The sequence below is a fragment of the Amyelois transitella genome, chromosome 6, assembly GCF_032362555.1.
Source record: "Amyelois transitella isolate CPQ chromosome 6, ilAmyTran1.1, whole genome shotgun sequence".
Classification (NCBI taxonomy): Eukaryota; Metazoa; Arthropoda; class Insecta; order Lepidoptera; family Pyralidae; genus Amyelois; species Amyelois transitella.
In genome coordinates, this window is record NC_083509.1 from 2,643,245 (window position 1) to 2,659,466 (window position 16,222).

At 35.9% G+C, this 16,222-nt stretch overlaps 1 protein-coding gene across 1 annotated transcript in view; it reads right to left on the reverse strand.

The window, feature by feature from the left end:
- Nucleotides 1-640: 640 nt before the first annotated feature.
- The window catches only part of LOC106134577 (nose resistant to fluoxetine protein 6), a 28,792-nt gene continuing 13,210 nt past the window's right edge, over nucleotides 641-16,222 (reverse strand). Inside the window, exons 3-12 of the mRNA XM_013334665.2 lie at nucleotides 10,699-10,892; nucleotides 9,481-9,745; nucleotides 8,320-8,480; nucleotides 7,545-7,713; nucleotides 4,061-4,254; nucleotides 2,936-3,065; nucleotides 2,635-2,824; nucleotides 2,035-2,177; nucleotides 1,297-1,393; nucleotides 641-840 (exon numbers count right to left, since the gene is read on the reverse strand). Of these exons, the coding sequence (XP_013190119.2) occupies nucleotides 809-840; nucleotides 1,297-1,393; nucleotides 2,035-2,177; nucleotides 2,635-2,824; nucleotides 2,936-3,065; nucleotides 4,061-4,254; nucleotides 7,545-7,713; nucleotides 8,320-8,480; nucleotides 9,481-9,745; nucleotides 10,699-10,892 (1,575 nt within the window). The 3' untranslated portion in view covers nucleotides 641-808. The remainder of the gene's footprint in view (nucleotides 841-1,296; nucleotides 1,394-2,034; nucleotides 2,178-2,634; nucleotides 2,825-2,935; nucleotides 3,066-4,060; nucleotides 4,255-7,544; nucleotides 7,714-8,319; nucleotides 8,481-9,480; nucleotides 9,746-10,698; nucleotides 10,893-16,222) is intronic.

Below are 16,222 nucleotides of genomic sequence, written 5' to 3' on the forward strand. Positions count from 1 at the left end.
ACTTTGAACAGGATGGTTGAGTGTCGCTGTCAGCCCTGGATCATTCCTCTGGACTATACGGAAGAAGGGGATGATTGAGTGTCGCTTTCAGCCCTGGACTATACGGAAGAGGGGCTGATGAAGTGTTGATAAAATGTGATAATTAAAGGTGAAATATCAGATTTGACTGTGAATTTTGTTGGACTTAAATAGGATGGTCATGTGTTTCTGAGTTTTAGGACAATGTTAAAATGATTGCAGTTTTGAACTAAGTGGAAGTGAAAAAATTAAGATCATGGAAATTTTTAGTGGAATTTCTATGGAAGTCTTAATGGATCAGAAATATAGAAAGAATAGTTGTTAAGTGATGTATTAAAATGATCTCTTCTTTGTGTAATATTATGGGACCAATCTAGGTTAACGGGCAGAAGAGATTATCAGCAGTGAGTTCTATCTACTCATGGTTGTAGAGGATAGAGGATAATCCAACTTATCTTTTGTCCCTTTCTTACTTTCTCATTTGTATAGATAAACAACAGTTTTTTTATCTTCAGTATTACTAAGTCAAAGAGACTGTTTTTATAAAAAGTAGTATTATAGGTATAATTAGGTATAATTTAAGATAATGATTGCAATGAAAAATAAAGAAATCAATGTTCTATTACCACTTTTTTATTTTGTATTAACAACTTATTGTTCTAGTCTGTCGATTCTCGGTATAAAAATAGTCGAAAGTCTAAATGCTAAATACGCGGATACGTGATGTTTGGCTTAACCTAGCTATATACAGTGTGTTCCTATGCTAAATGTAGTCTTTGTCTTGTCGCTGTTATTTTTCTTTTAACTTCGTCTGGGATTTTCCTGGAAAGAGAAATGCATCAGTTAGAATTGTTGTTATTTGAATCCATAGTAGGGTCCCATTTTCTATTTGTTATTTGAAATTCTTGTTACGAAACTCGGATTTCAGAGGTTACTTAGTAATTAAGTTATTTCTTGTTACAAGATTTACTTATAAAATGGCTGGAAATTATCTGGCTCAGAGAATCAGCATTGCCATTCAAATTGGCAATGCTGCCAGCCTTCTGGGCACACTCCCGCATGTTGATGCTATGCAGGGACTGTACAATTTATAAATTAAATTTTAGTTTGTAGTCATCTTTTTTCTTTCTTTTTATAAGTAGTTTTAGTTTTAAATTTATTAGTTTGTATAAGAACCTATCTTTTTTCTTTCTACTTATAAAATAGATGGAATAAAATATCTTATTCAGAAATCACGTTAAATTTATAAGAATTGAAAATGGTGATATAAATACTAACCAAAATATATCCTGTAAACCTTATTGAATGGCATTTCTATAGTCACAGTGGTAAGGATTGAAATCATGAAGATACTCAGCAATTCTGGTACGTGGAACTGTAATTGAAATAATATTTTATTAAATTTTCTGCATATTCGACATATTTATCGATGATTTATAATATATTTTGGTATTTACGTATTCTACGTAATACGTAATTGATGTTGAGCAAAAAATTACATTGTGTTTTTTTTATATTGAAAATTACTATGGTAACGAATTTGTCGTTTGATGTACTTGATCAGAGAACACATCTTACCATTCTACACAGACTCCCACATCCTTCTCCTGCATCATCTTCATTTGTATGTCGATAAAAATGTTGATGAATGAAGAACGTTATATTTCTTTTTATCATACTATGTTCTACTAATAAAAAATACATATATACATACTATAATCACGTCCTTTACCCTTGCAGGGTAGACAGAACCAACGGTCTTGAAAAGACTGATAGGCCACGTTCAGCTGTTTGGCTTAATGATAGAATTGAGATTCAAATAGTGACGGGTTGTTAGCCTGTCGCCTAAAAGAAAAATCACAATTATAAAACTCTATCCCTTAGTCGCCTTTTACGCCATCCATGGGAAAGATATGGAGTGGTGCAATTATTTTTTCTATATAATATGTATAATAAAAGTATGTTCAAACAAACAAACAAACAAACAAACATTAACAATTCCAAGACAAAACTCACAAGCAACAGCGGATTGTAATGTTCCGCATGCCTCTGTACTCCGACGTTGTAGAAGAAAATCGGGAACTGCGTGAGGTATACGCCGTACGCGATCTTGTTGAAGAACTTGAACACCCAGCACTCCACGAAGGCTGTGCCTATGCCTGGATAATGTTTGATATGGTTAATGAATACGTAGAGGCTGTAGATTAGTTGGATTCAACAGTCAAAAGGGAAGAACAAAGAGCTGGAGCAGAGGTAATTTTAAAGTATTTTTGAGCCGTTTTATAGTTGATTCATGTTTTTCATTTCTGTCTGCTGCCAAAGGTATCAGATTAGAGACCATAGATAAAACAAAGCAAATTGGTAATGGATCAATTGAACTAGATGGAACAAATTCTGAGAGAATTGCTTCATGGTAGAATTTGTTCCATCTAAAGTCCCTACTCTAAAGTCGTAGAATGTTGGGCTTCGTGCAACGAACTAAATAGTTCAAATCTCACATACCAATGCCAAGCATGAACGGCTGAGATTATAAAGAACTATTTTCAAGACCAAGGAGTAAGAGGTTACATCAATTTAAAAAATCAGAAGAGGTTAACAATAAGAAGTCATACAAACCCGCATAATCATTACAAATGCCCCAATGGGTGAGGCACATGAACAGGCCCCATAAAATGGGGGAGAAGGCTGCGAAGATGGCGGCGGGGCCATGCTCGTACGTGTAACCTTCGAGCCCCATGCGGTAGGGGCTGGCGATGGTGAACGCCGCCAGGGATAGGCAGAACAGCCATAGGATTCTCGCTTGGGTCTGAAAGAAGTTAAATTATTTGTAAGTTGGCATGTGAATGGGATGGATAGATGTCCACTTGAATGGACATATTTTCTTGGTCAGTTTCGATTCCTCATTTTCTTAAATTACCTTTGATAAAGCAAAATTAAGTTTCTTCGTTCTCATAAAGTAAGCCATGGCGACTCCTATGAGGTAGATGGTGGCCCGATGTGTCGGCAAGATGTAGGAATATCGGGCAGCATCCAGTAACTTCTGCACTCTGCAACAGATACATCTGAATTCAGCAAAGGTTCGTTCTCTAAATAACTAAAAGATTTATATATTTTAATGTGAATTTGCATCACAAAGGTAGAATAAAGGTGCCATGTGGTTCCCGGCACCAATACAAAAAAGAATGGGACCACTCCATCTCTTTCCCATTGATGTCGTAAAAGGCGACTAAGGGATAGGCTTACAAACTTGAGATTCTTTTTTAAGCGATGGGTTAACAACCTGTCACTATTTAAATCTCAATTCTATCATTAAGCCAAATAGCTGAACGTGGCCATTCAGTCTTTTTAAGACTGTTGGCTCTGTCTACCCCGCAAGGGATATAGACGTGACCATATGTATGTATGTAAGGTAGAAATATAAGAGGGTAAGTGCAAAAATTAAACAACAGTATTTACATTGATGTTGAAAGTGTCGAGTTACAAATACTTACTTAAATCAATGTTATATCAATAAATAGACATATTATATCAATTACATATATAATCACGGAAGTAGACACAATAAATACTCGTGCTTAATGGAAACACGTATAAGATCTTCAGAGGAAATAACCGTGACTGTTTTGTTTAGTTTTGTTATAGACAACTACCAATGATTTGATGATTAAGTTATTAAGTAGATTAAGAAAGAAAGTGCCGTGTAGTTCCCGGAAACATTAGAAAAGAAAGAATAGGACCACTCCATCTCTTTCCCATGGATGTCGTAAAAGGCGACTTAGGGATAGGCTTATAAACTTGGGATTCGTCTTTTAGGCGACAGCCTAGCAACCTGTCACTATTTGAATCTCAATTCTATCATTAATCAAAAACAGCTGAATGTGGCCTATCAGTCTTTTTAAGGTTGTTGGCTCTGTCTACCCCGCAAGGAATATGGACGTGATTATATGTATGTATGTATGTATGATTAAGAAAGAAGTGAAGAGACGCTCCAAATTCCAATACCGAAAACACCCGGAGTTAAAAAAAAACAAAAGATACTTACGAGATGCCGTAATAGACGAACATGCTGATATCGTACCAGTAGATGGCCAGGTACCTCAACATGGTGGAGGCCAGAGCCACCAGGAGGATCAGGGATAAGCCCAAGTTCCTGGACTTGGCCAGGACCAGCATGAGGGGCAATGTGGCTACGTATAACTGCATATCCATGCCGATTTGGTGAGTATGGGTTAGGCACTGAAAATAAATGAACATAATTAATATTTCGTTCAAGACCGAACTAGCGTGAGTCTCGGTTGCGGACCGTCACCTCTTTAAAGATTGAAATTAAATTTCTTTATTCATTATTATAGGATACTTTATATCCTACTACTATTATAAAGGCGAAAGTTTGTATGGATGTTTGTTACTCTTTCACGCAAAAACTACTGAACCGATTACCATGAAATTTGGTATGTAGGTAGCTGAAGACCCAGAATAACACATAGGCTACTTTTTATCCCAGAGTTCCCGCGGGATTGATAGGGTTTCCATGCGGACGAAGTCGCGGGCGGCCTCTAGTAGCTTAATAATTGTCAAAACGTTTGGTTTCACAACATTGGTTGACGTCAAATAAATTACTTAAAACTATGTTTACTGCCGCTTCCAAGGCGTCAGTGCAGAAGAAGCGTTAACAAACTGTACTGCAGCATTTTATTCAACAACGTCAGATACGACTAGGGTCCGCCTATGACTACGATTCTGTATTACGTAAGTCAGGTTATTACACGAAGCTATTCCCATCTGACCTCCGTAACTTCCACAGGGGAATCTAACTCATATATGATCATGGTTATACATCCAGTTCCCAGTTTTCTCTCACTGTAAGATATAGGTATCGTAAGAATAATTAATAAATGAAATATCTAATTGAAATCTCAGAAATTGCGAATTTATTAGGTTTATAATTTGATCATATTTGAAATTAATACGCTCCGTGAAATGTAATGAATTCTGAAGATAAAATACTTTATTTCCAAGAATTGTTATAATAATATTATTTAATTTCCTCGCACGCAGATTTTCAGGAATACTTAATATATAAATTCTAGGAATTCATGAAATCATATCCCACTCACACAGAAATAAATCTACCGCAGCTAACTAACGTAAGTACGTATTTCATATTTGAACGAATAACATTTATTCAAATTGCCTGTTTTTTTATTATATTTAAGAAAGCTTCTATCTTCTTTGTTTCGAGTCGTAAGTTACATATATGACAATCCAGAAGTTGTTGGCCTGCTTTGAGGCTTTTGTGAGCAAAATGTCGTTTTATATCGGATAATTAAGACAAGTAATGATAAGCGAACTCTGTTACCGTGCTATTTCGTGTTTTATTACGACGTGAAACGGGACAGCAATAGTTTTGAGCGCGATAAAAACGGCGTAGCGCGTGAAATGCTGCAGAGGTAGGGCTTCAGTGTGTCAACAGTTGCTACTAGGAATACTCAGATGAAAAGAATCTAGAGAACGGTTGAATATCATCTCTACGGATGTTATATTAGAAGCACTCACTTATTTTTGTTTATCTTTGAATGTGCCGTGTAAAAGAATAGGACCACTCCATCTCTCTCCCATGGATGTCGTAAAATGCGACTAAGGGATAGGCTTATAAACTTGGGATTCTTCTTTTAGTCGATGGGCTATCAACCTGTCACTATTTGAATCTTAATTCTATCTTAAAGCCAAAGAGCTGAACGTGGCCTATCAGTCTTTACAAGACTGTTGGCTCTGTCTACCCCGCAAGGGATATAGACGTGATTATACATATGTATGTATGTATCTTTGAATAAAAGGTTGAGAATATTTTTGTATGATGGAGCAAAAACTTCAAAGACAATATATTACGTCGATTCATTCCTCTAATACAAATAATATTTAAAATATAATTATGATAGTCACGTTGGTCACGATAGTCCAAACGTTTTGGTGCACGAGCTGTTAATTAATAAAAAAGTTATTAAATTTAACAATTTAATGACCAGAAATTAAGATATTACATACAATTAATCACTTTGTTTTTGTCTTTTCGTAAACGATTTTTAATGGCAAGTCATTGTTTTTACATCTTGAACTTCAAAAAGTAAAAAAAAAATTAAGCTAGATTTTGCGCCTGCTATTGTATTGTAATAAAACGATTTTTTATCTCCTTTTCTTTTTAAAGTCGTTAAGAAATGTATATATTTTCTTTTCCAGGCTTCAATTTCTGGTAATTAAATTAAAGTAAGATCAACATGTTATTTTATACATACATCATACAGTTAACTAGGTTCAAAAGCCCAATGTTCTAAAATGGCCCTTTGGGTAATTAACGTGTGAAAATATGTAGGTATATATAACTTCGATTTAAGATGGTCTTGGCATGACTGCATGCCGACGATGCGTTATATAACTTATGGGAATGGGAACTGGAGTAAGATGTTAATATGTCACTATATCACTATTGTTCAGTCACAATGATCTGATTTGTAACTAAACAAGCAAATACTTTTTCTATCGTCGTGGTTATACCGACGTAAAGCAAGTTTCGAAACGAACGACTGAGACGAATAAATATGTGAGCCGGGTACTTTAAGATGATTTAATTTTCATTAGTGTATATTCCTTGGTTTCCTTTTAATTTATTAATGAGTGCCGTGTGGGTCCCGGCACAAATGGAAAAAAAGAATAGGAACATTCCATCTCTTTTCCATGGACGTTGTAAAAGGCGACTTAGGAATGGGCTTATAAACATGGGATTCTTCTAGGCGAATCCCAATTCTATCATTAAGCCAAACAGCTGAAAGTGGCACATTAGGATTTTCAAGATTGTTCTGTCTTTTCTGATAGGCTCTGTCTACCTAGCAATGGATATGGACGTGATTATAAGGAACATAAATACATAATGTTTGTTCCTTTTAATTTGATAGTAACATTAATAATAACTTTTCTCAGCTTTCCCACGGAGATTTTATCGCGACTATTCCTCGACGTTTTGAGTAATCCCGAAATTGGGAACAATTTCAATGAACAATTACAACTCTTGAAGAATTTTGTAACAAAATAATGTTTAAAAAATGCATGCTATTCTAACTAAAAGATTTCTTTTCTTCTAAAAACTTCCGATACACTGAGAATAACTGATACAATATCGCAAGAAGAAAAATGGGAAATTTTGAAATTGTTGTTAAGATATTAATATATGTATCATCATTATATCCGAAAAAGGTAGTTCTGAATAAAATGGCGTTTTTATCTCAATTATAGTAGTTAGATAAATAGATATCCAAATTAAATTTAAAACCCGAATAACAAAATATGTCGTAACAAATGTTAGAAGTATACTTGTTAAAGTCAGATATGTACCATTTCATGAGCTTGCATGAAGAGAGTTATGAATGTGGATGAAGCGAAGGAAGTATGCAAAGATCGTGGCAAGTGGAAAGAGGTAGTCTCTGCGTACCCCCCCGGGAAAGAGGCGTGATTTTATGTATGTATGTATGTACCATTTCCTCAAATCCGAAGTAGTTGTGTATGAAGAGGAAGCTCTTCCACATGGTCTTCTCGCAGACCCTGCTGTGCTCCTCCACCACCAGGTTCCACTGGGGCCCGTTGTTCACGTCTGGCAGGATGTACGTGCAGAACAACATCAGGCTGAGGAACAACGGGAATAATCTGGAACAATAGTTTTGTTAATGAAAAACCCGTGTTAAGTAGATGAGAAAGTGTGTTTGTTATCTCTTTACGCGTTATCTTCTGCACTAATTTGCATTAAATTTTGTGTACATATAATTAAAAGTCTGGAGAGGGACATAGGGTTTACCTTTTATCCCAGTAAAAACTATAGTTCCATGGTATTATGGGATTTGCGAAAAACATGTATTCTTTTGTAGGTGACGCTACATTCGTGCGGGCAAAGCTAGTTCATTTAAGGCGTTTTCTTTTGACTACATACATACATATGGTCACGTCTATATCCCTTGCGGGGTAGACAAAGCCAACAGTCTTGAAAAGATTGAATTCAGCTATTTGGCTTAATGATAGAATTGAGATTCAAATAGTGACAGGTTGCTAGCTCATCACCAACAAAAGAATCCCAAGTTTGTAATCCTATTCCTTTGAGTACAAATTTTTATAATGAGTTTAATTGCTACGCGAAAAACTATCGCTGTCCCGTGTCACTTTATGAAAAAAAAGCGGAACAGCTATATTTTATCGCGCGATAAAAACGGTGCAGGGGTTCTTTTTTTAAATATCTTTAGGTACTAGAAATAGGCATACCTGAACCATCTAGCCAGTAGTCTTCCTTTGACATCTATGGTTCCTTTCTTATCCAAATCTTGAAGCAGATTGTGTGCGTTTAAAAATCCACTCAGATATAGAAAACTGTCGGTGTAAAGTATCGCTGATCTTCCGATGACAGCCCATGGCATCCCGAACACCTAGAATTGAAACAACTGACATATAAAATCAGGAAAAATAGGTTTTTAAACAAATAATCTGGCTTTCGGAGGTCAGACGGGAGTCGCTTTGTGTAAAAATCTGATTTACACGCAATCCAAGGAGCCCGTGGTGCGCCCTTACGACCATGATCCTGTCATGGTATCACCACGAGCTCCTCTCTAGAACGGTGAGGATGTAACCGGGACCAACGCCAGGTGGAAGAAGATAAAAGTTATGACATCCTTTTGGGGGGGAAATTTGAGAAAGGTGATATAAAATATTAACAGGGGGCTAGATTTTGCCGCAATTTGGCATAAAAATAGATATTAAGAGGAAAATTGATATTTTTTAAGGGATCAAAGTCGCTGATATAAGTCGAACTTAATAAAGAATACATACATACATACATATAGTCACGTCTATATCCCTTTCGGGGTAGACTGAGCCAATAGTCCCGAAAAGACTGAATGGCCACGTTTAGCTGCTCGACTTAATGATGGAATTGAGATCAAAAATACAGACAGGTTGCTAGCCCATCACGCATCGCAATTTTATAAGCCTATCCCTTAGTCGCCTTTTACGACATCCATGGGAAAGAGATGGAGTGGCCCTATTCTTTTTTGTATTGGTGCCGGGAACCACACGGCACTATTAATAAAGAATGTCATCGCATATTTCCCTGTCGTATTTGAGAAATAGTTTTTCCTGTATTTGCCTAGAAGTTCAAATTGGAAACGTGGATCGAGAGTCAGCTTCAAAATTAAATTCCTTTGCTGAACTGCCAACGAGCTGTTTAGAACACTCTTGCATACATATATCACGTATTTATATCCTTCACGCGGTAGACAGAGCCAAAAATCGGAGTGATGGGAATTCTTTTTAAGTCTAAATTGGTAGCATGAATCACTCACACTCAACGAATGATGTCCTTAAGGTTCAATATTGTCACATTATTACATGAGTACCAATAATAGTTCTGTATTATTATCATCTACTTACCTCTGAAAAATGGACCTTATTCACATAAGGGTTATGGGCCATTGCCATTGATTTGTGGGCGATCAGCAGAGCTAATGCGTTGATTCCTCTGATAGTATCGACGCCCTTGACTCTGGTAGGAGAATCAGATAAGTCAAACACCTTCCTCAGGTTTCGTTTTAGTGAGAAGGCGTTTAGCAACTTCTCGAAGTTTGTGTGGCCTTCTTTGCCATCGTCTAACAGCGTCCCCAGACTCAAGAGCAGAAGAACTGCCAGGAAAAATGTTCTGGAACAATAGATACATCAATTAATAAATAAGTACCCGGTTGACCGAGCTTTGCGCGGTCTACCAGAGATGGCGCTAATATAGTTTCTTAAAACGCGGTTTTTAAAATGTTTATATATATTGGGAACCGAGCTTTTCTCGAACCTAGGACCTTGATAAATCGATTCCTTGAGCCGAAAAGCCCCTAATCTGTTACTTTCATGAAAATCGTTGGAGCCGTTTCCGAGATCATGATTATAAATATACAAGAATTACTCGTTTAAATATATAAGATAGATAGATAAATATATACGGGACAGATTACACAGATTGAGTAAGCCTTAAAGTAAGTTCGAGACTTGTGTTACGAGATACTAACTCAACGATGCTATTTTTTATAATAGATACTTATATAGATAAACATGTAAGACCCAAGCCAATCAGAGAAAGTTCCTTTTTATTATGCCCTGGCCGGGATTCGAACCCTGGATGAAATATGTCACAGACAAGCGCACTACCGCTGCGCTACAGAGGCCACCTATATCTATGGATATTCTTTCTTATATTTGACATTATGTTCTTAAGGAACATACACACTGATTGTCATGGCCAAATTTCTACCAATAAATGAAATACTAGTCCATTATGAAAATTTGAAGCCAGTCCAGATTCTTATATAACATACATATACATATGATCACGTCTTTATCCCTTACGGGGTAGACAGAGCCAACAGTCTTGAAAAGACTGATAGGCCACGTTCAGCTGTTTGGCTTAATGATAGAATTGACATTAAAATAGTGACGGGTTGCTAGCCCATCGCCTAAAAGAAGAATCCCAAGTTTATAAGCCTATTCCTTAGTCGCCTTTCATCCGACATCCATGGGAACGAGATGGAGTGGTCCTATTTTTTTTTTATTGGTGCCGGGAACCACACGGCACTTCTTATATCACAGTCATATATTTATACTTACATGGACAATGTTTTTCCAAAAGAATAAGGTCTCTTTGGATTTTTAACCGTGCACATCGTATTATGGACTTTTACTGTCATCCCCAACCCATTAAGGGTTTGAGACAGTTCTTCCTCCAGGTCAAAGCTGCTACAGGAGCTGGGCATGCAGACCCCCCACAAGAGGCTGGAGTAACGGGGAACTCGGTGACCCATCTGGGGACAAGGTAGAAGTAATTTAATTTAAATTTTTAAAAAGCTGTATTGGCACAAACTGAAGTGAACACTTAAGTGCTTGAGCTAACATAAGTTTACATTTGGTTCAAACTTAAACTGTCATGGGTGAACTGACATACGAATGATAATATTATGTTGAAAATTATAATAAATACATAAACACATAGAAAGAAATATAAGATGTCGTTTATCCTTTACAAGGTAGACAGAGCCAAAAGTCAATAGTTACAAGATTCAATTCAATAATTCAATTCATTTATTGCATATAATTTTGTACATTTCAGTTCTAACTACTACAATAGTCACTGGTATAATGATGGGTTTAACATGAACCCCGTAGGGTATAGCTACATTATTATTGGAACGGCAAGCGGTTTTGTCAATTTAATTAAGTGTGATTTGATTTTATTAAATTCGATTTGTTCAATTAATTCAGTTTTAATTAGCATAAGATTGACCTCCGCAACCACCTATCACATAGATGAAATTAATATTTAGTAACCTGTGTATGTGTACAATAACCTTCTATAAGTTAACATAGATGTAAAGTTCTTCATATGTAGTGAAAGTCTCGTCATTAATTTTCAAAAAACGCCTGAAGGATAACTTTGTGCCCTTTTTGGCATGCAGCAACACAACATTAATTAAGAATGTTTCTCAGAAATACATCGCATTCATTATTTGGATTATGAAAATAGAGTTTGTGTGAGATACGCACCTTATTTCAATGTAAATTGTATTTGCAAATATATGTTATCTTATAACACCAGGCTAGTTTATATTATTGATTTAAATGCATGTATTTTAATCCATCCAGGACATAAAAATATCCATTTAGTGTCTAAAGTTGGCTAATTCATTAATACATGAGGAAAAAATTGAGCTTGCATGAACAGAGTTATGAATGTGAATGAAGCGAAGGAAGTATGCAGAGATCGTGGCAAGTGGAAAGAGGTAGTCTCTGCCTACCCCTCCGGGAAAGAGGCGTGGTTTTATGTATGTATGTAGGAAATAAATATATAGAGGGAACCTTATTCATATTGGGCTATGGTTACACATATACCTGAATGTTCCCTCACGATGTTTCTGTCTCATTAAGAGCATCAGTTACCACTGTAACTAAAGTACATAACCCAGACAAGAGTCATTGGCCGTGGTAGGATTTGAACCTGTGTTTAAATATACATAGACCTTCAATTGTATACTTAAAAATAACAACATTAAAACAATATAGATCGGAATATCTGAATTTTCAATCGCTTTGTGTTCAGTGCTAACTTTGGTCAAGGGCTATTGTGATGAAACATCATTGTGATCGGCGGCAGGGGACCAATCACCAATGCTAAATATGTTGGAGACGGCCACGGAATGACAAATAACAGCCTTGTTCTATCAGGTAATGTATGTGTTATTGTTTATATTGTATGGCCGAAGACTGTTCTAGACTATTGCTAAGTTGCTTTTCGTGACTGGACAATGAAGATTTTTATATGTACATACCTTTATTCAGGAATCATAGTGCAATATATATATAACCTGGTTTGCTTACAGCATCAAAATTCTAATGTGTAATTTTTGTGTCTATGCGTGACTTCGTATTTGTGGCAAAAAAAAATATATTTTTTTTATTTTTAATCTGTACAAATAAATGACTAATTACAAATACATATATTGCAAGCTTCCTTAAGGTAACGAAGTAAAATACATATTACTGTATTTGTAATATACTTTTTGCCACGGAAATTGCAAAAATCTGATTTCGATTTTCATTGTCAATAAAAAAAATTGTCAGTTACAATTTTTCCTGATTTTCAAATGATTTTTTTTTATAATTTTAAGTAACTTCTACCTGTATTATATAACGCAATTGACACGGACATTAAAAAAAACAAAAATGGAGAGTAAACACCTGGCTGTGATAAAAAATATGGTAATCAAAAAAGAATTTTTGAAATCTGGTTTGAATATTTATTCAAATTCAAAACGGTGTGATAAATTAAATTAGCAACATAACTAGTTTTTCTTTAAAACACAGATGTGAATCTTGATTTTTTTTCTTCCTTAAATTAAACCAGTTATTATAAAATATGAATGCCTTTTGAAAAATAATAAAATTGCAATGTGTAAGAAGGGTCGCCTCAACCGTTAAAATCCTTTCGAGAAAAGGTTTGAATAACATATTTATATTGATTTTAACAATCTTATCTAACATTTATTTACTGAAACAATAAATAGTTAATGAAAAGACGGAGGGCTTTATAAAAAACCGGCCAAGTGTGAGTTGGACTCGCGCACTAATGTTCCGTACCATTATCCATATTTTATTATTTATTTTGATGGGTAACATATAACTAAATATTTTGTGAAAATGGAGACCCCTATATATTTTTATTTCTTTTTTATATTAAGAATTAATTTTTAAAGCGGCAACGAAAATACATAATTTGTGAATATTTCAGCTTACTAGCTGTAACGGTTTATGAGGTAGGTACAACCTGATGACAGACGGACGGATAGACGAACAGACAGACAGAGGCTTAGTAATAGGGTACCGTTTTTAGCTTTTAGTTACGGAATCCAAAAAAGGATGTGCAAACAAGACAAAAAAGCAAATGTGACAACCCTGAATCTCTACTGAAGATGATCAAAAACAAGAATTATAAAAATTTTAACGGCACTCATCAACAAATGTCACAGACATGCAAAAAATTTAGTAAGTACTTATATGCTTAGGAAAACCCAAATTGACCCAGTTTGATTTATTCATAATAACTTGATATGTTAAAATAATACATATATTATATAATACTGGTTTTATAGGTGAATAGAGGTCGATGACTGTTAGGACTTGAACTTGAGAGCTCGTGATACGAGTTCGTTACCAAGGTATGCCGAGTTTTGCATGTCATAAATTAAGGTCGTTATTCCACGAATGTGTCATAATATGTAAGCTATGCTTTAAAATATATATTATGTTTTTAATAAAAACAAATGCGACAAAATTCATATTTTTGTTTACTTTTTGTAACAATATTCTTTTAATTGATTATGTGAAGATTTTTTTTTAAATTCGACTTTAGTAGTAATACAGTTTTATTAAAATACCTATGCTTTTACATGGACAGATAGAAAAAGTGTGAGTTGACTAGAAATTATTTTTAGCTGATAAACATACGCTTTGACCAAAATCAATTGTAGCAGTTTAAAGAATGAGATAACCTATCGCCTAAATTGTTTACGCTGGTTGTCGAGGACGTATTTAAAAAACTGAATTGGCAAAAACGAGGTATTTCCATATCAGGTGCACGTTTAACCAACCTTCGATTCGCGGACGACATAGTCTTATTTGCTGACAACCCTACTGAACTACAAGAGATGATCGAGGACCTACACAACACATCATTACGAGTAGGACTGGAGATGAACCTCGATAAGACCAAAGTTATGACATCCGAACAACAAAACAACATCAGGATTGAAGTAGGAGGGACAGAAATTGAGCAAGTCCAAAAGTATGTGTACTTGGGTCAAGAAATTAAAATAGGCAAAGAGAACCAGTGTAACGAAATCGACAGACGAATAAGACTGGGGTGGGCAGCCTACTCCAAGCTTGAATATGTTTTTAACATGAACCTGACGTCACGACAAAAAGCCCAAATTTTCGACCAGTGCATACTACCCGTCCTGACATATGGCGCCGAAACCTGGGTGACTACCCAAGAAGTGATACACAAGCTTGGGGTGGCACAAAGGCATATGGAGCGGAAAATTGTAGGCGTCTGTCTGAAAGACCGTGTGACCAATAAGGACCTAAGACGGCGCAGCAAAGTCACGGATGTCGGCAGAAGAGTTGCGAAGCTCAAGTGGGAGTGGGCTGGTCATATTGCCAGGAAGTCTGAATCTTGGTGCAAAAGATTGCTAGACTGGAGACCTTGGGACCAAAAGCGACCCAGGGGAAGGCCACAAATGAGATGGAAAGACGACATCAAGCAGGTGGCGGGCAGCAATTGGACTCTTACTGCCCAAAATAGAGAAGAATGGAAGGAGATGAAGGAGGCCTACATCAGAATGCTGATAGAAGAAGGCTAAGAAGAAGAAGAAGAAGAAAGAATGAATGATGCAAAATACCTATTTATTTCGGATTTTCCTTTATGTTTTGGTTGACGGAAGTCCGCCATTGTACATGTTCTTCTAAATCCATTGACTGTTTTGTTACATTTCTTTTTATGTGAAATAAAGAGTTTACAAACAAACAAACGTAATTAATAATTTGCTAAACGTCCTGAAACTGTTACAAATAGATTATTAACAGATTCTTAGCACGACACACGAACATCGACTTATAATTACTCGCGAGCAGTAATGGATAGTCGCCTTTACTTTTTTTAAGTTATCTCTGAAGATATTTGTAACGTAATTTTTATCCAATACTTACTCCTTGCTACTGTAAATAAGGGCTTATAATGATCTTGTTCATTCCCGTAATGGCATGATAAATAATAGTTGCTCCTCTGGCAGAGTCAGGAAAGTCAGGTTTCGACGAAGGTCCAATTACCTAAGCGTGGGATGAAGGTATACGAGTAAGATAGGTTGTAAGAGACGGGTTATATCTAGATCGGAGAAGCAAAGGATAAAATATTCTGTTTTATACATATAGGGGTTGGAGAATGGTTTATTTTTAAAAAAGTTTTTAACTTTAACAGACAACAAACCAAATCATTCGTTTTAGTTTTGAAAGTTATTAAAAACTACTTTGAAAGTAACATCTTTTATATCGTTATTCGGCATGGGAACATCAATTTGTTGTCATCTTAATATACCTCATTTAATGTTTCATATGAAACATTAAATGAGGTATATTAAGATGACCAGGACGTCCTTAATTTGATCAAGATATGTTCGTCTAGGTCTTCCCACCCCGACCTTTCCCTCCACACATATATGTGTGGAGGGAAAGGTCGAATCGTCTAGGTCTTCCCACCCCGACCTTTCCCTCCACACATATATGTGTGGAGGGAAAGGTCGGGGTGGGAAGACCTAGACGAACATATCTTGATCAAATTAAGGACGTCCTGGTGAAGGGTCAGGTCAAAAGTGCCCGAAACCGCCGAGCTTGCATGAAGAGAGTAATGAATGTGGATGAAGCAAAGGAAGTATGCAGGGATCGTGGCAAGTGGAAAGAGGTAGTCTCTGCCTACCCCTCCGGGAAAGAGGCGTGAGTTTATGTATGTATGTATGTATGTAATGTTTCATATTGCATTTGTTTATTTACAAATTTTCAACGAAATTTGTTCAGTAATTTATTTAAA